Source organism: Opisthocomus hoazin, chromosome 7, assembly GCF_030867145.1.
Source record: "Opisthocomus hoazin isolate bOpiHoa1 chromosome 7, bOpiHoa1.hap1, whole genome shotgun sequence".
Taxonomy (NCBI): Eukaryota; Metazoa; Chordata; class Aves; order Opisthocomiformes; family Opisthocomidae; genus Opisthocomus; species Opisthocomus hoazin.
The window spans coordinates 1813710-1836820 of NC_134420.1; the positions used below are offsets into that span (position 1 = coordinate 1813710).

At 53.4% G+C, this 23111-nt stretch overlaps 1 protein-coding gene across 7 annotated transcripts in view; it reads right to left on the reverse strand.

Annotated features, from left to right (window-relative positions):
- Positions 1–10731: 10731 nt before the first annotated feature.
- Positions 10732–23111, reverse strand: part of DAGLA (diacylglycerol lipase alpha) — a 77122-nt gene continuing 64742 nt past the window's right edge. For 6 of the 7 annotated variants that reach the window (XM_075425595.1, XM_075425596.1, XM_075425592.1 and 3 more), the window contains one exon: positions 10732–22310. In XM_075425595.1, the coding sequence (XP_075281710.1) occupies positions 21383–22310 (928 nt within the window). In that variant the 3' untranslated portion in view covers positions 10732–21382. The remainder of the gene's footprint in view (positions 22311–23111) is intronic. The other variant, XR_012764487.1, reaches the window with a different exon arrangement.

Below are 23111 nucleotides of genomic sequence, written 5' to 3' on the forward strand. Positions count from 1 at the left end.
GGTCAGGAGGATGGGGCCAAGCTCTTTTCAGTGGTGCCCAGCGACAGGACAAGGGGCAACGGGCACAAACTGAAGCAGAGGAAGCTCCAGCTGAAGATGAGGAAGAACTTCTTCCCTCTGAGGGTGACGGAGCCCTGGCCCAGGCTGCCCAGGGAGGCTGTGGAGTCTCCTTCTCTGGAGATATTCCAGCCCCGCCTGGACGCGGTGCTGTGCAGCCTGCTGTAGGTGACCCTGCTTGGGCAGGGGGGTTGGACTAGATGACCCACAGAGGTGCCTTCCAACCCCTACTATTCTGTGATTCTGTGATTCTGTGATTCTATGCGCTGCATTATGGTAGGAGTAAGATCTGTCGGTGATTAGGAAACGTTACTCCTGCTTGGCGCTGGGAGGGCAGAGGTTAGCGTGGCTGCGCTCACCCCAGCCCAAGCAGGCAGCTGTGTCTCCTGATCCCAAGCCACGCGGGCCCAGCTGCCTCCCTCGGGCTGGCTCACCCAGCTTCGCTCCCTGCCCGGGGTCCGAATCGAGCGAGGTGTTGGTGGTCTCTGTCCTTCTCACCTTCTTTTTCTCCGTGCGTGTTTGTCTCTCCGCACTGCCCAGCTCTCTGTCCCCAGGAGTGCTGCTCTCTCCCTTCCTGGACCTAATTAAAGGGAGAAGACAGGGTGGGCACGCGCTCTGATGGCACTGGGGTACGCACCCAACCTCACCCCTTCCCGCAAGGGGAAAGAGCAGCCGGTCCCTCACTGCCGGGAGCTGGGAATCCAGCATCTCAGGGCTGTGCTTGGGCGATCCCCAAGAGATCACAGAACGTTCGGGGTTGGAAGGGACCTCTGCGGGTCATCTAGTCCAACCCCAGCCGCTGGAGAGATCTGAACCCAGAGAACTTCAAAGGCTTCACTTGGATCTGCTATCGCAGCGCCCGGGGACAGAAATCCAGTCCCCGTCACGGCGTGTCACCTGCTTTCCTTTCTGCCACTCTTCCTCCCCGCCAGCCCTCGTCCTCCCCGGTCCCCGCATCTCTCCCCCTTGGATACACGCACGCTCCCTGCCTCGTCTCCTCCGGGTCACGCTCTCCGTGAACGCTGCTGTCCCCGTCCCGTGGGGCTGCTCGGGACCGCGAGCCAAGCAGGGGGTGGAGGGGTGTTACTCATGGAAGGTGTGGCCGTGGCTCCGTCCAACGCTAAATTTCAAAGTCCAGCTTAAAACAAAAAAGTAATTCAGCGGCTCCCGCACCCCACCGCTCCCTGTTGGGTTTCTCAGGCACGGCTAGAAGGCTTTTTAGTCTCTTTTTATCTTCCCTCCTCAGCGCTGAGCGTGGACAGACACCTGCGAGGCCGGCAGGCGCGTGCCCGACGGGCGGCAGGACCACCCACCCGAGGTTCAGCCGAGCAGGGCGCTTGGATCCAGAGCTGTCAGCTCGCTCCCGAGGCGACTGTGCCACCAGATGCCAACCGAGCCGTCACCGGAGACGTGGGAACGCTCGGCCGCTCCTCCTCAGGGTTTACGCGTTACTTACTCAGAGTGTGTATGTACCCGTTTGCTCGGCAGATTCAGGCCACGGCAGTTTTGGTTCCCATCTAAAGACCGCTCGAGTAGCTCGCAACCTTGTGGAGCTTCACTACAGCAAAACACGAGGGGCAGCGGGGCTGTGGCGCGGGCGCACCGGCAGTCTTCCCTCTGCTGTCCCTGGGTTTGTCCTCCCTGGGGGAAGCCGGCTTGCAAACAACCAAAAATAAAAATAAAAATCACACTGCACGTGCGGCTGTGCCTCCCCAGACTTCAGTCTGCGCTCATCGGCCTCACTGACATTTCAGAGAGGGATAATTAGGTGATATTGTATATTTTTTTTTGTACTACGTGAAATGGGACGCACTGAAACTTCCACCTGGACCACGCGAACTGGATTTACAGAATCACAGAATATTTGGGGTTGGAAGGGACCTCTGTGGGTCACCCAGTCCCACCCCCTGCCGAAGCAGGGTCACCCAGAGCAGGTTGTAGAGGACCTCCTCCTCCATCCGGAGTTTTTTTGAACACATCAGGCAGGATGTGGCAGTGGCTACACCCTAAAATCACCCATTAGCTTAGACAGCACCAACGCCCCGTGGATTTGATCCTCGGACGGGGTCTCCACGTGTCCAGGGTGAGCGGTGGAACAACCACGAGGACTTGCAAGCGACAGCAGCGCTCCTCCACCAGGTTACAGTACACTGGTATCCAACCCATAAATATATTTGGGGTTTTGGGGGGTTATTTTCCTTAAACCATGCCTACAGGCAAGCAGAAGCAAATAAGAAAATCGTAAGCAAAATAAACGCTCCAAATTCCGTCGTGGTTTCACACGGTTGAAGATGACGAGAAGACAGCACGCATCGCCCCTGCAATTTTTCACAGGTTGCTGTGAACAAGGCACTTTGGAAAAATCCTCACACAAGCACGGGAAGAGCTCATCAGGGTTTAAAAAGCGGAGAAACCGTAATGTGACCAATCTACTGCAACACTGGAAGGCTGCAGAAAGAAGGCACTATTGTAACAAATATTACTAATTCCTGCCTACTGCACAGAACTCTGCTCTCCACTGACACCGGGAGGGTTGAGAGAGCTGCACTTCAGGAGCACGTTCCAGCAGTTCCCTCGCCGAGGTCCCACGGCCCCCTTCCACGAGCCCCGGGAGTCACCGAGGGGCGAGGGCCACCCGGCACGTGGCAGCGAGGGTCTCTGGACTTGGCCTCGGGGTCAGCGCTGGGGCAACGTGCGAGACTGCGTAGGTGACGGGGAGAACAACCCAGCTACTACAGGAGCAGCCAAGGCTCCTACAGGTGTTACAAGTGCCAGCATCAGGGTGTTTGGGCGAGGAGTCTGCTGTGTAAAGACTTTATTTGGGGATGGGTCCGTGCAGCCTCATCTGTGCTCTACAGAGTCGATGTCTGCTCAGGGCTCGCGTCAGCTCAGCCTCGGGGACGGTGCAGAACTTGTGTTTCCCGTGGTTATTTGGCTGCCTACGAGGACAGAGAAGCTTCTCTCCTTGACCCCACCTGACTTCCCTCCCGAAGAGCTGTTGCTCTTATCCGGTGCGACAACAACGCTTCTTTGAGCCAGCCAGCGAATTGAGCCTGCAAACAGAGATCAAAAACCCTAGAGTGAAGACCATGGCTCTGATGAGTAACGCCGTGGGAATGCAGTCAATGACGGGAGCCAGCAAGCTGGCAACGAAGCTGCCTCTCACACCACGCTGATGAGCTTGGACAACTCCGCTCTCCCATGGTCATCGCTCTCCAGGCTTCCACCTCCCGCTCACCGCTGCCCAGAACCCTGCTGCCAAACCGCACACCCTTCTTCTACGCTGACCAAGGCCACCAGAAAGGCAGGTCCCCTACACCACCAAGCAGCAGGAGCAACAAGAAACCATTGCTACTCATGGACTGCTATAGTCACGACGCAGCCGGGCTGAGGTACGGAGAGGAATCTCTTCCTCAGGAGCGGGGACGCATGTCTAGCAGTGACACTCCGGTCTGCTGCAAGGAGGTAGGTGAGCAGCGCTTGTACAGCGAGAGCTGGCAGAGCTGAGGGCCCTGCTTTCCAGAGGTGGCCTTCAACTCAAGCTCAGACCTCTTCCAAACCACCTTCCGCATTCACAGCGGCTCCTGCACTTCTGGCTCACTTCCACCAAGTACAACTGAAACACAACATTTACTGACCATCAGGTCCGCTGGTATGGAAAGCCAGAGAGCCCAAACCAGAGCCTGCATTTGGGAATGAATCCTTTTGTGATTGATTTCCGGAGGGTCAGAAAGTGTCAGAACTGAGCTCAGGTCTGGGATTCTCTGGGTTTGCTCTACAACGCTTCATTCACCAGACGGTGCTGCCGGGCAGAGCTGGGGAGCTCGCGAGTCTTAGAAGCTCTCTGACTGGTTCAAGGCACTTTGGGAAAATCCTCACACAAGCACAGGAAGAGCTCATCAGATTGTTAAAGAATTTATAAAGCCCAGAGGGGAATTCCTAGGGCTTGCAAGGCAAGTGTCAGCGTTTAGGAAAGACCCTGCAGACCAAGGCTTCGAACTTGCAAAGCGTGCAGGACGCACTCCACCCAGCACGCTGCTCCTCCGAGATGCCACCGCCACATAAACCAGTCCTCAAGCCCTGTCGTAGGTCACTGAACAGCTATCGACAGCTTCAGCTTTTGTTCCAACAGAAGAAGCCTGTAGAGACACCAACAGATTTTAAAGCTGGAACACGGCAGCAATTAAAGTGCAGTATTTCTTGATTTGGCCAAGCAGGAAGAGTGAATTTAGGACTCTGAAGAGTCAGGATTCCCTCCTTCCTAGAGCACCAGAGAAAGCACCTACTTTCCTGGTCTGGAAAACCCAACTGCTGTTCTACACGGTGCTCTCCAACTTTATCCCTCCTTCTAAAATGTTCTCCCTCTTCACATATACGTGAGGATGAAATTTCTCAGGTGCCAAGAGGAGCTGGGAATCAACCCCTATCAGTTTTAAGCAAGACCTGAGTGCTCAACTGCTCCTTGTGCCTTTGAAGAAATCAAACCTGGAAACCAGAGGAGAGCACCAGCAGAATGCCACCACAGCAAGGATCTAAACCGCTTCCTAAGGCTGTGCACCTCAGCAGAGCCCCTCTGCCAGAGCTCATCAGGGTCTGTGCCCACAGAGCCAAGTTCTCCTCCACCTGTCCTCGCAGGCTGAGCAGGTCGTGCCACCAGGACTGCACCACGTACGTACCACGGTCCGGGCCCGCCATACGTCGCAGAGCGAGGGCTCTCACCTCAGCCGTGTTTCCTCATTCTGAATTGAATTTGGAACAGAGTCTGCTTCAGGTCCCACTGAATCTGAGGGTGAATGTGTCTCTGTGCCACCCTTTAGAGAATCACAGAATGGTGGGGGTTGGAAGGGACCTCTGTGGGTCACCCAGTCCAACCCTCCTGCCGAAGCAGGGTCACCTACAGTAGGCTGTAGAGGACCTTTTCCAGGCGGGGCTTGAATATCTCCAGAGAAGGCGACTCCACAGCCTCCCTGGGCAGCCTGGGCCAGGGCTCCGTCACCCTCAGAGGGAAGAAGTTCTTCCTCATCTTCAGCTGGAGCTTCCTCTGCTTCAGTAAAAATTACCACAGGGCAGTCTAGCTTACCACTAAATTTAACCTGTGTGGGGAAAACCAAGACCTTGAACCCCTTCAGCCAGCATCTATGAGTGAAACCCCTTCAGGCAGCGTGCAGCGTAGTGGCACACGGAGAGGAAGGATGCCAGGATGGGGAAAATCTGTTGGGAAATCTCCCCGAGACGGGACGCAGCACCCCGGGGCTCGCAGCCAAAGGCTGACGCGTAATCTCTGTGATCAGCACAGCTGAGAAGCGGCTTATTTTGTGGTCTCAGCAGTAGAAGGCAGGTGAGAGGAGAGTCAGATTTTGTCCTACACTGTGGCACCTGCCAGTGAGACACCGCAGGTGGCATACAGCAGAGCAGAGGACGCGTGGCCCGGGGAGCGAGCTAGCTGGCAGGAGGTTACGGCGAGGGTTTTGGATGCTGGTTATTCCACCCCCTTCCTACCTCACCTGATGGTCTCAGGAGTGCTGCGGTCTGCGTGGCTCAAACAGACAAATGAAGGGATGTTTGAGACACCTCTGCTGAGCTGGGGACATGAGGGATGAGAGCCTTACTGCTGCTCGTTACCACGCTCTACCAAAGTCCCCTTTGCTGAATTCAGGGCTTTCCTCCTGTTCTCGTAACCGGGCTTTGCCTGAGGACACAGAAAGGCAGAGGGAGCGCAGACACCGGTGAGAGATAACGTTAGCACAGCACAAACGAGAGTGTCAGTTACTCCGGGGTCATTGGCCTTGTTCCCTTCGACATCACCGGCGCCGTTATCGGGGACGTGTCAGGTACGTCCCCAACGGCTCTGCCTGCGTCCCGGGAAGAGCCCGAACGTGGCAGCAAACCCCGTCCCTGCCCAGCCTCGGGAGGGCACCCACCCCCGGGCACAGGGGCTTTGCTCTCTCTGTTGTGAGATGCCCTCTGCCACGCCGCTGGCCCTTCCCCGCTTGGGCGAGCCCTCCCTGCTCCCAGCGAGGTGACGCTGCACGAAGGGCTGGTGGGTGCAGGCACCTCTCCGTACTCCCCGACACCTCCAACTCGCGCTCCCCTCAATGCTGCTGATGGCCCCTTGAGGGCCAACCGTGTCCTGGGCTGCATCAGAAGGGTGGTCAGCAGGGCGAGAGAGGTGATTCTGCACCTCTACTCTGCTCTGGTGAGACCTCACCTGGAGTCCTGCGTTCAGCTCTGGAGCCCTCAGCACAAGAAGGACATGGAGCTGTTGGAGCAGGTCCAAAGGAGGGCTACAAAAATGATCCGAGGGCTGGAGCACCTCTGCTATGAGGACAGGCTGAGAGAGCTGGGCTTGTTCAGCCTGGAGAAGGCTGCAGGGAGACCTGATTGCAGCCTTTCAGCACTTAAAGGGAGCCTATAGGAAAGATGGGGACAATCTTTTTAGTAGGGACAGCAGTGACAGGGCGAGGGGTGACGGTTTTAAACTAAAACAGGGTAGGTTTAGGCTGGATAGAAGGAAGAAATTCTTGACAATGAGGGTGGTGAAACACTGGAACGGGTTGCCCAGAGAGGTAGTGGAGGCCCCATCCCTGGAAACATTCAAGACCAGGTTGGACAGGGCTCTGAGCACCCTGATCTCGTTAGCGGTGTCCCTGCTCGCTGCGGGGGGGTTGGACTAGGTGACCTCTGGAGGTCCCTTCCGACCCAAAACTTTCTATGATTCTACAATTCTATGATTCTAAGTGGATCGAGCAAGCCTAAACACAGTCCAGCCAAAGAGCCAGGGCTTGTACCCCAAGTCCAGCCAGTTGATTTCTTCCCCTAGCTTTCCACTTCAATATTCCCACCTCGAAGAACCTTTCTCCTTACCCTCCATCCTCCTTTGGCCTTACACAGCAAGTATCCTTCTCCACGGTGCTCTGCGAGGCAGCCAGCACAGCGATCAGCATGCGACCCTGCGAAATCACGGTACATTTAATTCTTCCCCCAGCCCTCCTCACACATCTCCCCTCCTCTCTGTAGGTCTCTCCCTCCTGAAAGCTTTCATCTTTGTGCTACGGCATCTCCTCGCCCCAAACACTGCTGCAATTCTTGCCCTCGTCAGCAAGGGTGGTTATTCTGGGACCCCCCCTGCCAGTGGGGTTCCATAGGGGAGGTTGTGCAGCCACCTAAACAAAACGCTGCTTGCTTGGGCTGCTGCTCACTCGTGATTCAGGCAGCTCCTGCCAGTTTCCAGGCAAACTGGGACTCCGGGGGGGCCGTGCTGGGAGCCACCTCCTCAGCCTGGAGTACAAAAAACCGCTCGGTGAAGAGCCTCCACTTCCAGGAGCTCTGTTTGTATCCAAACCACAGTGAGAAGCCAAGCAGTGGTACCCCCCCTATAATTTTGGGGCAAAATATCTCAAATCAACCCACAGCTGCAGCAGGAGCCCAGTTTGGCTCTGCTGGCAAACGACCGCTGTCACGCAGCACAGAAGTGTCAAAGGGATGGGCACAGAGACCTTTGTGGACATGTTGGACTATCAAAGTTGAGGAAGATGTCCTCAGCGAAGCCCCCACAGATCAGTACTCTCCCATCACAGGGTGGTGAGGCCCTGGCACATGTTGCCCAGAGAAGCTGTGGCTGCCCCCTCCCTGGCAGTGCTCAAGGCCAGGTTGGATAGGGCTTGGAGCACCCTGGGCTGGTGGAAGGGGTCCCTGCCCATGGCAAAGGGTTGGAACTGGATGATCTATATGGTGCCTTCCAACCCAAACCATTCCACCATTCCATCATCAGCACCAATGCAAGAGCACATGCTCATACAAGAACACATCCCAGAAGCACAGGAAGTTCCAGCTGAACCCGAGGAAGAACTTCTTCCCTCTGAGGGTGACGGAGCCCTGGCCCAGGCTGCCCAGGGAGGCTGTGGAGTCTCCTTCTCTGGAGATATTCAAGCCCCACCTGGACAAGGTCCTGTGCAGCCTGCTCTGGGTGACCCTGCTTGGGCAGGGGGGTTGGACTAGATGACCCACAGAGGTCCCTTCCAACCCCTACTATTCTGTGATTCTGTGAAGCACCTCGGTCTTCCAGAGGTGACCCAAAACCGCAAGGGCCAACGCAGACAGACTGGGCCGGCAGAGCTTGGTCAACCCAAGGAGATCTGCCCTCAGAGTCTCTCAGAGGTGGCCTGCTTCGGTGCCAGCCCAGGGACAGGGGAAGATGGCAGAGGATGCAATCCTGCCCTTCTCCGGGGCTCTGTACACGCCCAAGGTAGCTCCCACGCTGCTGGAGGCGGAAGCAGACCGCTGCGGGCTCATTTTGTTATCTCCTCTTGGCAAGAGAACTACGCTGATAAATCTCTCGCTGGTTATTTATTAACTGCAAGAGGTTCGTTCCCAAGATGGAGAGAACACCGCCATCTATTCAAAAACAAGAATAAAGGACGAGGGACACCCGTTCCGGGAAACCTCTCCATCCTGGGAGAGCGGTACAGTCAGAAGCACGGGGGCTCAAACCAGCACCGCCGGGATTCAGAAACGCTACGGGAGCATTTGCACAATAAGACCTTTTTGGGTAGGTTGGAAAGGAGCTCCTTTTCCTCCTCCTCCTCGGAGGCCAGCCCCTCACATCTACCATCGCTATTCCCCACGCCTGCCAGCCGCGGAGCGAGCGCCGGGAGCGGGCAGAGAGCAGCGTTTCCATGCCAAAAAGGCAGGGAAATTCAAATGCTGCCAGAAGAGCCGGCATATTCTCACCTGGGCTCCCATGCAGCTCCCTGGGCCTCTGCTGCACGAGCTGCATCCTTCCAGACACACCAGCTCTGCAGCTGGGGCATGGTGCGAGCTCTTACCCACACTCTTCCTCTCCTGTATCCCAACGTGCCGCTCTTCCACTTGTACAGTTTTCCAAGTTTTCCCTTACTCTGAGGCAGACTGGCCTGGCTCCTGACCTCTTTGTACTAAACTGGGCTGATAAGACAGGTGAGCATCACCCTGTAACTGCAAGTAGCCCCCCTATTTTCTCTACTGCACTGCTAATTAAAAGCACAAAGTTAACCTGCACCAAAGCACTGAGAGCTAGGGACACCAGGCAGCTAGAAATCCTTCCATCCGTACATTGGTTTTATCTCCCTTAACACAAATAATCAGTTTGTCAAGTAAGGTTTTGTGTAATACAACTGACCAGACCATTACCTCTTCTGAAAAGTACAGGCTAATTAAATAACCTTTCACAGCATGATTGTTTAAATATGCTTTCTGTACAATCACCTTCACATCGCTGTTTAACTTCTTTTTTTTCTTGTTTCTAACTGAAGTACAACCTAGCATCCTTAAAAAAACCTCATTAACTAGTTTGCACAATGCTGGTTTCCATTTACAAGTGATTAGCAATTAGACCACAGCTTTAACTACTTACATATTTCCATTAGTTGTCACTCATTTCCTTTGCTTGCTTGGGAATGTATCAGTCTGGCTTACAAACTGTTGGAAAAATTGTTTTCTGGTGTAGTTCTGGGTGCTTTCTGGCCAACGGGTTGAAAACCGCTTTCCTCAATAAGCTAGAAATTTCTCCTACAGCCACCACACACCACCCAGCCAGAGATTCTTCTTGGAAATAGCAACTACATCCCTAGCTCCATCCAATAGCTAATGTTTTTAATAGTAAAACAGGTTTTAAAGCAACATCCACCATGCCTGCTGTGTACACATCCGTATATTTTTCTCCTTAGTAACTGTATTAAAACAGTCACCCCTAAGCAGGGATTATTTTATGTTTATACAAGGGTAGTATCCAGAGCTTGATGTTTTTCTTTCCCCACGAGAGGAAGTGTTTACAGAAGAGGCAATATCCTTTTATGAGGCTGATACAGTAATGGGTAGGAAAAAACCCACAAAACCAAACCAAAGCATCAGGCAGACGCTTCTACATACCGGCACTTTTTATAGGCATTTTTATAGGAACTCAGTAGTTCAGCCACCTCTGAGCTCTTAATTCCCTGATAGCACTCAGTCTCTTCAGGACCAACCATAAAAACTATGCCATGCAGCCATTAATAGGATTACTTTCTTCCAGGCATTCCTTCTCCTGCCTGTATTTCTCACGGCTGGTCAGAAAGCTCCCGTTCCTCTCCAGAAGCTGTTCCACCAGCTCCCCTTCTCCCTCTCTCTCTGACCCTGTAAGCCACAATTACTGCTTTCCCTTTTCCAGAATATGAATTACTATAGCCATTATTCATCTGTAGCACGAACAGCACGAGGAATTGAGATTCTGCTTTACAAACCCAGACAAAGACGCGTCCCTTGCTCTGCAGGGCACTCGGTGCCAGGCTCCTGTGAAGCTCCTGCTCACCACTCTGAGCTCACCTCCTCTGCAGCAGGATCCCAGCACCTGGCGACGTTTCCACGGGGTGAACTCCTATGCTATCCTTTGCTTGCACTCAGTCCTCCTCTTCTCTCCCTGCCACCTTCTCCTACCCTTCCAAAGAGTCCCTTGTAATCAACTGCCTTTGCACGAAGGTAATTTTTGAATGGTGTGTTGAATTCAAGTACTCAGTAACTCAAAGCATCAAGTTTCTTACTCCACTCTCTTGTCCACTGAAGAAGAGAGGTTGCTAGAGCCGAGTCTCCTGCAGCTTCCACCCTTGGCTGCACAGGGCCAAGCTGGAGCTAGCGAGTGCTGCACAGAAAGGCAGGGCACAGAAGTGTCAAGGTGATCTCAAGGGACAGAGGTGTTCCGCAAAGCATTTTTCCCACTCCAAAGGCCACAACAGACAGCTAGCGAGGCGATGGATCAGCCCCAGGGGCAGCTAACCTGCTCCCCAGAGCCTGCCAGAGAGCTGCAGCGACGCACCAACACCGTATTCCTCGTCCCTCTGCAAAGAGACCCCAGTGCAGTTTCTTCCGACTCTCAAACTCACTCACAATCCTTTAGGACGTAACCTCAGGCAAATCACAACCAGCATTCTCCAGGTCAGACTTGGGAACAGTCACATACACCAGTCATGCTTCTACATCCATTTTATACACAGTGCCATACAATATACAGAAACTTTTATATACATAGATCTTTATATAATATGCTATATTAATCTGTATCTTTCTTTACAGCAATTATTAGTTTGGATCTTTCATACATAGGTACAAAAAGTCACATGAGAATGGCACACGAGGAGTGCTTTAGTTTCCTTGTAGTCTTCATGCTGGGGCAGCTCGGAGCAGGGATTTGGAGGGCAGCATTCCCGGGACGGGCAGCGACCTCTTGGTTGAGTGTGGGGACACAGGTTCCTGTGCCATTTCCCCCCCTGATTGCATATGCAAGCGCTCTCAGCCCTGCAAGAGGCAGTCGGAGCAGCTCAGAGCTCCCTAGGACTTGTTTTTCTCCCACCAGCTAGGACTTGTTTTTCTCCCACCAGCGCAAAAGGCTTCAGCTATAACGAGGCAATTGGGGTTGAAGAGTTAACTCCTAGCTACCCTTAGTCTGAGCTGCCCCAGCACACGACGACGTGAGATAGGTGACCGAAATGGGCAGAAGGGCTTTTCCACGGAGGCATTGGTGTCTGCCTTCTTCCCTCTGAGGGTGACGGAGCCCTGGCCCAGGCTGCCCAGGGAGGTTGTGGAGTCTCCTTCTCTGGAGATATTCCAGCCCCGCCTGGACAAGATCCTGTGCAGCCTGCTCTGGGTGACCCTGCTTCGGCAGGGGGGTTGGACTAGATGACCCACAGAGGTCCCTTCCAACCCCTACTATTCTGTGATTCTGCTGACAGAGAGAGAAGCGGGAGGCAAGGGACTTGGTGTGTGCCATTGCTGCGTGGAGCCCCCCACCAGCAGACAGCTCCTGTCCACAGGGGCCATCCAGCTGGGCTCCACCCAGCACAGCCGGCACTAAAACACACAAAAAGATGAGAAAGGAAATAGTTTCCATCAGCTCCTCTGGTCTTGCTGTCTCTGCTCGTTCCCAGCCATAAGGGAGGATGGGCCAGACCGGTGGCTGTCACGGCAGGACAGCAGAGCAGACAGCTCAGCCATAGGAAAGGGTCTGACAGGGCAGAATGCTCCTCTCCTGCTGCCCCACACGCACAGGCGGGGAGGCACAACCCATCAGCACAACCCATCACCAATAATCCTCCCGTTGACATTAGTAATTAGGGTTATCACTAAGACAGGAGCTTGAGACTATTCCCTGGACATCACCTCTTCAGCCAGCTGCAGCCTTCGGGGAGGGAAAGCTGGGAAGCTGGAGCCTCAGGAGCTGCAGATGATGCCACCTGGCCACCAGCCAGCACCGTGGACATGCTGCTAAAGGAGTCAGGACCCAAAAAGGTGCGCGGCAGCGGTCTAGGAAACATGGCGTGACGCGATGGCTTCGCACACACCGTCCCCAAAGCAGCGCGTCACGGCAGGACAGACGGCACAAGCACGTCCGCCATGCCAGCCCGAGCGACGCACGCGCTGCTTCCGCGCGCTCCCTCGTCCCGGCACCGCCACACGCACCGGGTGCCTCCGACTGAGCCATCAGAACTGCACAAAGCCCATGATGGAAAGCAGGGCAGTGGAAACCCAATAAAAACCAAAAGGCAGGCTTGTTCCTGCCCTGCTCCGGGTTTAATGATCGTGCAGAAGTTGAGTAGCCAGACAGAGGTCCCCCCCATCATGCAGAAATGCTGGGCAGGTAGAAAACTTCAGCAAACGAAAAGCAGAGCGCAGGATAACGCGGTGAGGTCAGAGGTCTCAAACACAGCAACGGAAGCGGCAAAAATGCCCGGCTCTCTAAAAAGAGAGCTTACCTTTGGAAGATGGCTGTTCCACAGCCAGTGAGAGAAAAGTCAGCAAAGCAAAGCTGCAGCGGACACTTCAGAGCATGTCCAGTCCCTTTCAGCGTAGGTTCTTGCAAAAAGAGAGTCAGATCTTGAAGAGCAGGAAGAGTTTTACTCAAGAATAGACCTGAGAGGAAGTTTCACTCCGACAGACCTGTTAAACACTGACTGAGGTCTCGTACCCCCAAGGTAAGAAGCGGCAGGAAGCGGTCCCTTCCTGCCGCACAGAAAACACTCGCTTTGCCCAAGATGAGGTTCCGGATCGGAGGGGGCTGGCAGGGTAACCACGGTGTGGGTTCGAGGAAACAGCCGGCCTCAGGTCCGGCTTTGCTATCGGCACTTGGAGACGACCTGAGGCAGCAGGAGAGAAGGGGGAAATCTGGCAAGTCCTAGCTGAGGCAGGAAGGGAGGGCCCGGCAGCAAGGGCAACTCTGAACCAGTCCTCGGCCACGCTACGCTCCCTTCTATACACCCGGAGAAGAAATAACGTACAGGAGGGGGAAAGGAAGCTGGCAGACACCTGGTCCCAAGCAGGTTTGGACCTCAAGCCAACGGAAACAAAGGCACAACAGGTATGAACTCCAGAAAAGAAGCAGAAAAGAAAACAACAGTAACGGAGACAGCAAAGTGCTCGGAAGCAGGGGATGCTTTTTCAGACTCCAAGTCCCTACGACAACGCAAGGAATCGTTCTCTCCTCAGCGGAATTGCCAGGGTGCGTGCCCTCAAGCAGCCCGAGGTCTGGCTAGCAGCACCCTCCCGCGCGGAGCGGGACAGCTCTCGGGGAAGCGCCGGGCGCAGACGCAGAGGGGAGGTGGGGAAGACAGAAGGGCCGCAGAAGTTTGGGCGTTTGAGGTGGTCCTGCCACGCTAGGAAGCCCGCAGCCTTGCTGCTCTGCAGAACCCGCTGCCCTCCACGCAGCGGGCTACCGTTACTGCCAAAGATCTCCTTCCTAAAATATTTCTCCACTCTAACGAGAGCGAGTATAAATTAATGTGGTTTAGGTTTTGGGCTCTGTCTGCCACAGATCTAACACCCACCCATCTTGCAGTGAAAGGCCCAGCTGACCTGGAATATAAAACGCTGAAGAAAATAAATCACAGACCCCGCGGCTTGTTCTCACCAGATCTCGCTGCAAGAGACAGTGGCTCCTCCCTTGAAGGGAACAGAGCAGGCCCACAGCCCACTCCGGAGCAGGCAAGGGAAGAAACGATGAATGAGGGTGACGGAGCACTGGAACAGGCTGCCCAGGGAGGTTGTGGAGTCTCCTTCTCTGGAGATATTCAAGACCCGCCTGGACAAGGTCCTGTGCAGCCTGCTGTAGGTGACCCTGCTTCGGCAGGGGGGTTGGACTAGATGACCCACAGAGGTCCCTTCCAACCCCTACTATTCTGTGATTCTGTGAATGGTGGTACAATCTATACCATGCACCTCTCGGATATGACCCGTAACACCAGTGTGACCATCTGACTGGAGAGCAAGGAACTCCCAGCCCAAGTCCCACCACCCTGCTGTGATCTTCCTCTCGGCCTTCCCATGGCTGCCAAGCCTGGGTAGGGTTTGCCTCGACACGGAGCATCGCCTCCTCCACGCAGCAGCACCATGAGAGGGAGCCTTGGCACAAGAGATGCAGCTCTCCCCTAAACCCAGCGCTGCAGCTCAGCACGGCGCGGGCCCCGAGAAGAACGTGCACCAAGCCTGACCGAGCCAGCGCTCTCCAGTGCTTCAGAGCAATACATTCCTTCATTCAGAGCCTCAGAGGAGTCCGTGCAAAAGCGCTGCTGAACTCCCAACCTTCCCCTTTCCTTGGGCAGGCTAAAGAGGCACCAGGCACACTGCAAGCAGGGAAGAAGCTGACATTTCACAGCTAAGGAATAACCATCCATGTTAAATCTGTCTTGGGTTTTCACACCGAGCTTTCAGGCCCAGTGCATTAGGTATGTGACCCATTTCCCTTTCACTGCCCTGTCCTTCTGTAACTCATTAGTTTTGCTACCACAGGACTAACGAGGGAGCACTTGGCCAACAAGTACCTACTCACCCTGTGCTTTTCCAACTAGAAAGAGGATCGCAGAGATTGTCTCAACGCTTCCCAAAGTGCAGAGAAGCTCTAAGAGGCTGTGGGCAGCAGCATGACTAAATAACAGCTCCCAGCAAAAATCCAGCTTTACTGGGTTTAAATTAAACAGCAGGGACAACAAATGAGTGACAGCACAGAAGGATTCTCAGCAAAAGCCATCTCCGACTTCAGTGGTCTAAGCAGAAAGGGACAGGGGTAACACTACGGATCGGAGGAACGCTGAAGGAGCTTTTGAGCAAAAAGCAGAGCTGCTCGGTACGTCCAGGGCCAGAGGTTATTTTACACCTTTGCCAGTGTTTCTGCATTACATTTAAAGACTTCTAAACCACTTCACCAGGAAATTACTGACCTGTGTGGCTTCATACGTGCTGCAGGCAGTAGTTGCAACCACCATCCCTAAAAAAAGTTGAAAGCAAATGCTACTGCAAATAGAGAAAAGCTGCTGCAGCCGCGCGTCCTCCCGCTGCCGAGGGAAGAGCACATCTCGGCGGCGGGCAGGCACGGGCACAGAGCGAACCCCGCAGCGAGCAGGGCTCCAGCCCAGCTGCTTCCCAAGGCAAACGTGGCAGTGCTGCTGCCGACTGGAAGGGCAGCGGGGCAGGCCGGGATGTCCTCCAGCATCACCGCTCCGCTCTGCCGGGGTTTCGGCGCCGGCCGCGTCGATGAGCGCGCGCGCTGCTTGCGGGCACAGGACGTCCCCTCGCCAGCAGAAACGAGGAGGAGATCGTAGCTCAGTAGCTAAACTTTAAGACGCTCCAAATTTCACTACGTCTAGAAATCCACTCCTTCAGATTGTAAAATGTATAAAGGAACCCAAGGGCAGTTTTTGCATAGGTAATACGTATCCTGTTTTGCTACGAGAAAGATCTAACAGCTATCCTAAAAAAAGGGAGAGGGGTGCCAATACAACTGCAGACAACAAAGTGTGCATATTTTGGGCTAGCTAGAACTGGGGCTCCTTCTCCCAGTCTCCCCTGGAGGGATCTAGCCACAAAAGACAAACTTAAACACACCAACACATGCATTTCAGCAATGATTAACCCCAACTAATCACCCCTGCAAGGAATAATTCTGGTTATTCATATGTCCCAAGCTGTAAATTAAACTGGGTATCTACACGGGCAATTCAATGGAAATATTGGCGCAGGCAGATAAAGCTGAAAAATAAACATTTAAGTGCATAAAGAACATATTGGAAGAGGCCACTTTACAAACCAACAGGATGCTCTCAAACACGTACAGATCTCATCACCCGGTCTAAAAGCTGGATACGGGAAGGATTAAAATGAATTTGGAAGTGGGAAGCAGTAGTAACCAGAAACATGGAAGAGTTTTATAGAGAGAGCACTAAGACTGGGCCCCACATTAACCTAGAGCAGTGAAGAGTCAAAGACACACCTGACAAAACCAAAATCACTTAAGGTATTAAGGGAAGATTTAAAAACCAATTAAGCCCAGATTATAAACAGTGAAACTGAGTAGAGGGGAAGCTTATTAGAAGATAATTGAAAAAGTAATGCCATATTCATCCAGCTTGCTGCGCCCGATGCAGATCAGCCCTGTTCTGCTTCTTTTGACAGCGACAGGACACGGCAACAAGTCAGACTCCCGCAGCAGAAGCAGCTCCAAGGAGCACACGCTGATCCTCCATCCCCATGCTTGGTGCTTTTCCTTCTCTCCATTGCTCATTGCCAGCAACACCTGCTTCCCACCTAAATCCTGTTCAGGACCTTCAGCTGTTCTTGCAATCTAAGCAGCCGTGTCCTAAAAGTACAGAATGGGAGTCAGTGGATTTGTATATCTACCCTCACCATCAGCTTTGCCATCTCAGTCCTCTGTAGAGAGCAAAATATCTCATACAACTCCTGTTTACCTTGAATAAAGTTCTTCAAAAGCTGCAGAAATTATGAATGCTGAAAATACTGACCACAGACCAGGTAAGCAAAAGCTAGAGGTAGCTAAAGAAGCTCTCGGTGTTGACAGTGCTTTGACCTTTCCAGATAGGCTTACCTGCCAGAGAGAGCAGCAGCTCTCTCAAGCAAATCAAGACAGGAATCCCGTTCAACTGTTCTGGCTCATCAGGAGACCGTGGGGAAAAGCTTTCCCATACATAAGTGGTACTATGGAGGATGTGGGCTGAGATCCTGAGACTGAGTAACCAAGAGGAGAGTAAGGTGGCTCCTGGTTAGGTGACAGGAACAGGGAGCAAAGATAAGAGGAAGCATTAGAGTTGCACTTCTAGGAGAAAATGCACGTTCCAAGTGGAGAGGGCAGCTCCCCGGAGAAGAGAAGGGGATAACAGGAAGTACTGGAGAAGGGCTCGCTTTCTGCTCAGCGCTTGCACGTATTCAGCACAGCAGGATCTTGTCTACGTTCTTGGCACTGCTACAATTAAAGCAACAATAAAAGCAATTATTATCGATGCAGAAGAGCCTCCCAAACCACAGCCAGCCAACGTTACAAGCTAAGGGTTTGACAACCAAAATTCCCTGGGATATCACCAACAGGATTATTTTATTCCACCTTGGACATACCCAAAAGGGTCAGAGTGCAGTTTATAGATACCAAAAACGGACAGCAGCAGCAAATCCTTCACACCCTGCGAGCGCATTCGCAGCGGGGTCAGCGGCTGAGCTGCTGGATGGAGTTCAACAACCATCTAGTTGAAGGCCTCCCATGTTGCACCCCGAACGCTTCCAGGCTTCAGGATTACGCTCCACCACAGTCTGCTGGGAATATCACGAGCAAGCACGCAACACAAGGGCCAGTGACACAGTCAGCCCAAACCCGCTGCGCCAGAGGATCGTGGAAAGGGCAGAGAACCCCACTAGAATCTTTGGCAGAGCTGCATCGGTGTTGAGGGTTTCACTCACTGCGCTTTGAGGGGGCACAAAGCCCGCTCTGCTCTCCAGGAACTGCGTGGCCCCAGCTCTGTTCCTCTACCAAAAAGCTCTCAGAAGGGATTTTACGGATGTGCCACTCAACTGGGCGAAGGGCTGGCTGCTCAGCTGGGCTCTCGGGCGTCAGGCACTGGGAACCGCACTTCCAGCACTGCCTCCACGCGGGGTGGAACATCCCATTGAAACATCACGGGAGAGTACAAAGGTTAGAAGGCACGAAGCTCAAGGAGTAGGAACCAGAAGCGAAGAGATTAAGAAATCTGAAGATGCTTCATGATTCCGAAGACAGCTGCGCATCAGAGTGGAGTGAGGGCAGAGGAAGTAGGCAACAGCGTGCAGTACAAACGAAGGAGGTAGCTACGGGCTTAGCATCTATTTTAACTCTCCAGCTACGCTCTTCCAGGATGAAATCGGAGCTCAGCCTGTCCAAACGCCCTTAGAGCAAAGGAGTGATGAGAATCAAGACACAGAGAGACATTTAAAGCAGATATAATGCAAAGAAAGTGGATTTACTTTGTGAGGACTGAACATATCTGTTTGTCAAGAGATCAATGGAAAACAGGTGTTACCCATAATATGATGCAATAAGAACCTTAACTAAACGGACTCTTTTGCACCTTTACTGCCTTGATCTATGGCAAGCCCAGGTCACAAGCATTAGGTATTTCCAGGCTTTTCAGAAGAAGCCCAGTAGTCACAGAGCACAAAGCTAAAAATGCAGCATGCCAGGCTGTCTCCTGCTACAGCTGGTCAGGGCGAGGTAACCCCGTTCCCCCGGGACACAGTTCCAATGGCACAGAGGAGGAAACAGTCACACACAGGGATCGTGTGTTCCAGGACACAGCAGAGGTACACCCAGATCAAAAGTGACCTTTTAGTGCAATATTGCGACCCATTAAACATCATGGGGTCACAACTCAAACAACAATTTTTTTCTTAGGAGGGAGATAATCCACCTTCCTCGAGTCATCTCCCCACCACCCTCAGGTAGGGCACCAGTAGTTCCACCTAGTCTCAGAGACAGCCATCTCCTCATACCTCCCTGCCAGGGACAGAGATGATTCTTTCATTAATGTTTGTAAAGTGCTTTGCAGAGATAAAGCTCTGCCTAAGTGCTAAGTGTTATTACTACCCACCTTCTGCCAACAATTAAAAGGCAGAAGTGAACTCCTCCTCCCCCATTTGATCACCACGTGTCAGGAGGTGAGCTAGCCTGCTAGCCTCAGCCTCCCTCCGCCTCAGCTCTCCTTTCCCCCTCAAAATTATCCAGTTTATTGTGCGTATTCCTGGACACCACCTTTGCAGCGTGGCTTGGGGGTGTGCAGCAATTCAGCCTTACCCTGCGGTCTGCAATAGTGGATGATCTGATGGCACTTACACAGCTGATCTCTATGAGCTCCTGAACCATACGAGCTCTCAGCGAGGGGAACAACACTGCTCTTTTCTGAAGGACCTACAAAGAAAAAAGTAACTTCTGGTTGCTCAAAATGAAAGCATTTTTCTTTTACAAATTATTTCAGAGGGGCTTCTTCCCTCCAGTTCAAGACAGTATAGAAAAAGTCACCTTTGGAACCTAAACCACAGGGACAATATTTTACTGCCCATTTAACAAAGCCCCTGCAAATTTTTAAGGAAGAGAGGACACAGCACCCCACACTAAATTGTTGAGTGGGAGATCGGCACTTGGACACAAAGCCCAGTTTGCTTCTGTGCACCCGAAGTGATTTCCACCAACGCACACTGGCTACGAAGTGCTCCGGTTCCCACTCGATGGCATTCGACACCCCTCGTGCTCTGGGTGCGTGGCACCCGGGACAGCACAGCCCCGACCCACGCCTGTGGCTTCCAGGGACTACTCGGTGACCACGGCTTAGAGGCTAGGGATAGCTGGAGCCTGGGGATCCGCCACGAGCTAAGCTCTCGGGAAGCACAGCATCCTCCCACAGCGGAAACGTCGCAGCTAAGGAGGGCAAAGGAGGGCAATAACACCTCTGTGATTAGAAGGAAGTTAAAACAGGAGTTTCTTTTCCAGTGAGGGAGGACAGAGCTCCAGTGAGACCGACTGGTAGCTCTGCTGAGCTTTTCAATGAAGGTGTTTTGTCAAAGGCCTTCTAGAGGTCACAGTATGATTAATTTTGTAGACAGGTGGTTTCCCTCCTGCTCCCACCATCGGAAAGCACCTGCCTAGATCGGTCTAGCAGGCTCCTCTGGGCACCGAGGCTCTGCACTGCAGTGCTCAGGTAGTTTTACTAGCAGCTTGGTCAAGCTTTGCAACGCGGTGTTGTGCAACTGAGAGGCAGATGAGGGTCACACGCAGCTTCCCCCAGACTCCACTTTAAAAGCAGGGGACTCGCAACCATGCCCGTCCTCTCTCCCCTCAGTCCCCAGAGGGGACAAGCACAGGAAGGAGAGAATGGACATGCTTTTTGCTTAGGGAAAGCCTCCCTGTTTGCTTAATAAATACCTTCCAAAAAGCTTAGCAGCTCTGTAAACATACAAGAGATTTCAATACTCAGTGAAAGTTCATCTTTTCCCTGAACTCCCAATGACAGAGGCTGGCACTGGTCTGTGATTGCTGCATATGGGTGGTGTGAGGACCCAGCGGAGCCCAGGAGAGGCCCCCAGGCTCCGCAAGGCTCCTGGCAAATAATGCTGGGTGTGAAGAAGCCTGCTAAATTTTGAAGTTGATCCATCCATGCAGCTCTGAGATGAGAATCCTGTCAGTCCTGCAAGAGTGTCGCCGCCAGCTCAGAGTGGTCCAGGGAACCGGGAAGTGACGATGGTGGCAATCCAGGAGAACTCTTTCTGGCAAAGGAGGGCTTTGGCTCTTCAGAACAGCATCCTTCCCTCTCAGCAGCAGCCTGGTGGTCACTGAACACAGCAGCACTCAGGGGAGAGAAAACACTGCGCCAGCCCCACTCTTTCTGTGCCTGGCCGGGGGAGGGGAGACTGCATTTGGGGAGAATACAGCCCCAATGGCTTTAAGACAGGAGAGCGTCCTACAAAAGCACTCCCCGCGGAAGGGTGGCGAATTGGATCTCGGGCCAGATCCGACCTGGTAGTGCAATAAGGCCCAAAGTCTCAATCCGCTCATTTCCAAAACCACTGACACGGTACCAAGGGGGTGATCTGGCCTGGCCCCCCCTTGCTTCTGTCTATCCCAGTCCTCGAGCTTCAGAGAACCCACCCCTTCGCCCCCGAGGATTCCCTGAAGCGAGGTATCTCACTCCCAAGCTCAGCAGGTGCCCCGGGGCAAGGGATCTGCCTCTGAAATGAAACGTGGCAGGCTGAGGTAGGGAACTGGCATCTACCTTTCGGGACTCAGACCCTCTTAGCGTTGCAGGCCTCGTGAGGCAACGCTGCTTCCCCCAGCAGCAAGCACAGGACTCGAGCTCAATCCATCCTGCAGACACCAGCGTGCCACCACTGGGTCACCCCAGAAGGAATGTTTCCAGCCATCTCCTCTGATCCAAACTGCCCAATGACCACCTCCTCCAAGTATTATCCCAGCACTCAGCCTACGGGATCAGCTCTCGGAGCCGCACCCCTTTACCCTGCACTAGAGGGCTGAAATCATGAGGTCGTCCTGCTTGGCAGGGCTGGTTACGTGCCCAGAGGGAGTGGAAGTCCGGATTTTGTCAGTGGCCAGGCACTCCTGGCTGCTCACACCTGTGGGAGTGATGTCCATGAGTTCTCCAGATGAACTAAGGGGGAAAGAGGGTGAGACAGAGATGCCCGACGAAGGATCTGTTGAGCCTGCAAACAACCTCGGGGGCTTTGGGACTAGGTTGGGTTCATATTGTGCCCTCAACAGGATCTCCTGATCGCTGACAGACTTGGGCATCTCTGCAAAGTCACTGGAGCTGTCTGACACCATCATGCAGTAGATGTCCTGGAAGGAGCTGCTTTTGCTATCCAAATTAAAGAGGCTGTCTATGAACTCAGCAAACTCCAGCACTTGGGGACTGGGAACATCCGTGAGCCGTCCGTTCTGGAGGGACAGCTCCTCCCGAGGGGCTAAAGAAACGCGGTCCCCCTCGCTGCTGGCCCCCTCCTCGCTGCAGCGTCGCTGGGGGGTCGTGCCACCGCTGTTGAGCGCATTGTCGGGGGGCTGCGTCTCCTGGGAGTGCTTGGAGAGGCTATCGGCAGCCAGCAGCTCTGTCCTCGAGCTGAGGGAGGGGTTCTCCTCAGGGATAGCAGGGTCTATATAAAAGCAGTGCGTCTCATCCTTCTCCATGACAGCATGGAGGCTGGGGGAGCCCCGGATGCTCCGAAAACCAGAGGAGCGCCTGGAATCAAAGCTGTAGATGGATTCATTGTCCGAGAGGCTCTCCATGGTGGCGAGAGGGGCACGACGGTCCTGCAGCTCCACAGACAGGCGTTCCTTTGTATCCAGGAGAAGCAGCTCCACAGGGTCTTTCTGCACAGGAGAAAGCGGCTTTGTCTCATAAAACCCCTCCAAGCTAATTTCAGAATGGGACTTGCTCCTGCAATGAGAAACAGAGCACGTGAGGCTGCGTGGCTCCACAGAACCGCAAGCTGCCAGAGCAGCCAGAGGAACCAAGTCTTGGGGACAGAGTTCCTCATACACGCTGAGGGCACACAGCCTTGCTCAAACCAGAGCTCTCCACATCTGCAAGGAACCTCTTCTCTCTCTGTCCTCCCAGCTGAAAATATTAGGTAGTTTCTACCCTCTGGTTCTTGCCCTTCTCCCTTTTCTCCTGGCTAAGGTCTTCCCTCTCCAGCACCATTTTCACTTAGAACCACGGTTCTGCTCCCAGTGAAACTTGCAGCTCTTCTAACAAGCACCCAAAACCATGGTGCAGTCTCCACACATGCAGACGAACCCCTCTCTCGCCCAACACCTCTGTATTAGAGAGGATTGAGGCAAGAGAGGACGAAGGCTCAGCCTACGGTTATCCTACTACTTTCTTTCTTCTCACACTCTGGAACCACTCCAGGCCCACGCCTTCCCCTCCTTCTCCATGCTGGCAACCCCTACCTTCTTATCACAAATGCCAGCAGGCTGTTAAGGCATCACCCATGACCAATTTAATTACCATTTCAGGTAGCAGACTTTTAAACAGGTATAAAAAGCAATTTACTCGGCTTAAGAGAAGTAAAGATCTTTAGAAAGGCTCCAGTCACACTAAGACTACAAAGCATCAGGCTGGCTCCTCCAGAAAGACGCTGTGTCAAAGATGCAGGGAAGGAGCTCCCCACACCAAGCACGCACAAAGCCTGGGATTCCCTGCAGCCAAAGCAGCAGCCCTAAAACATGAACTTAA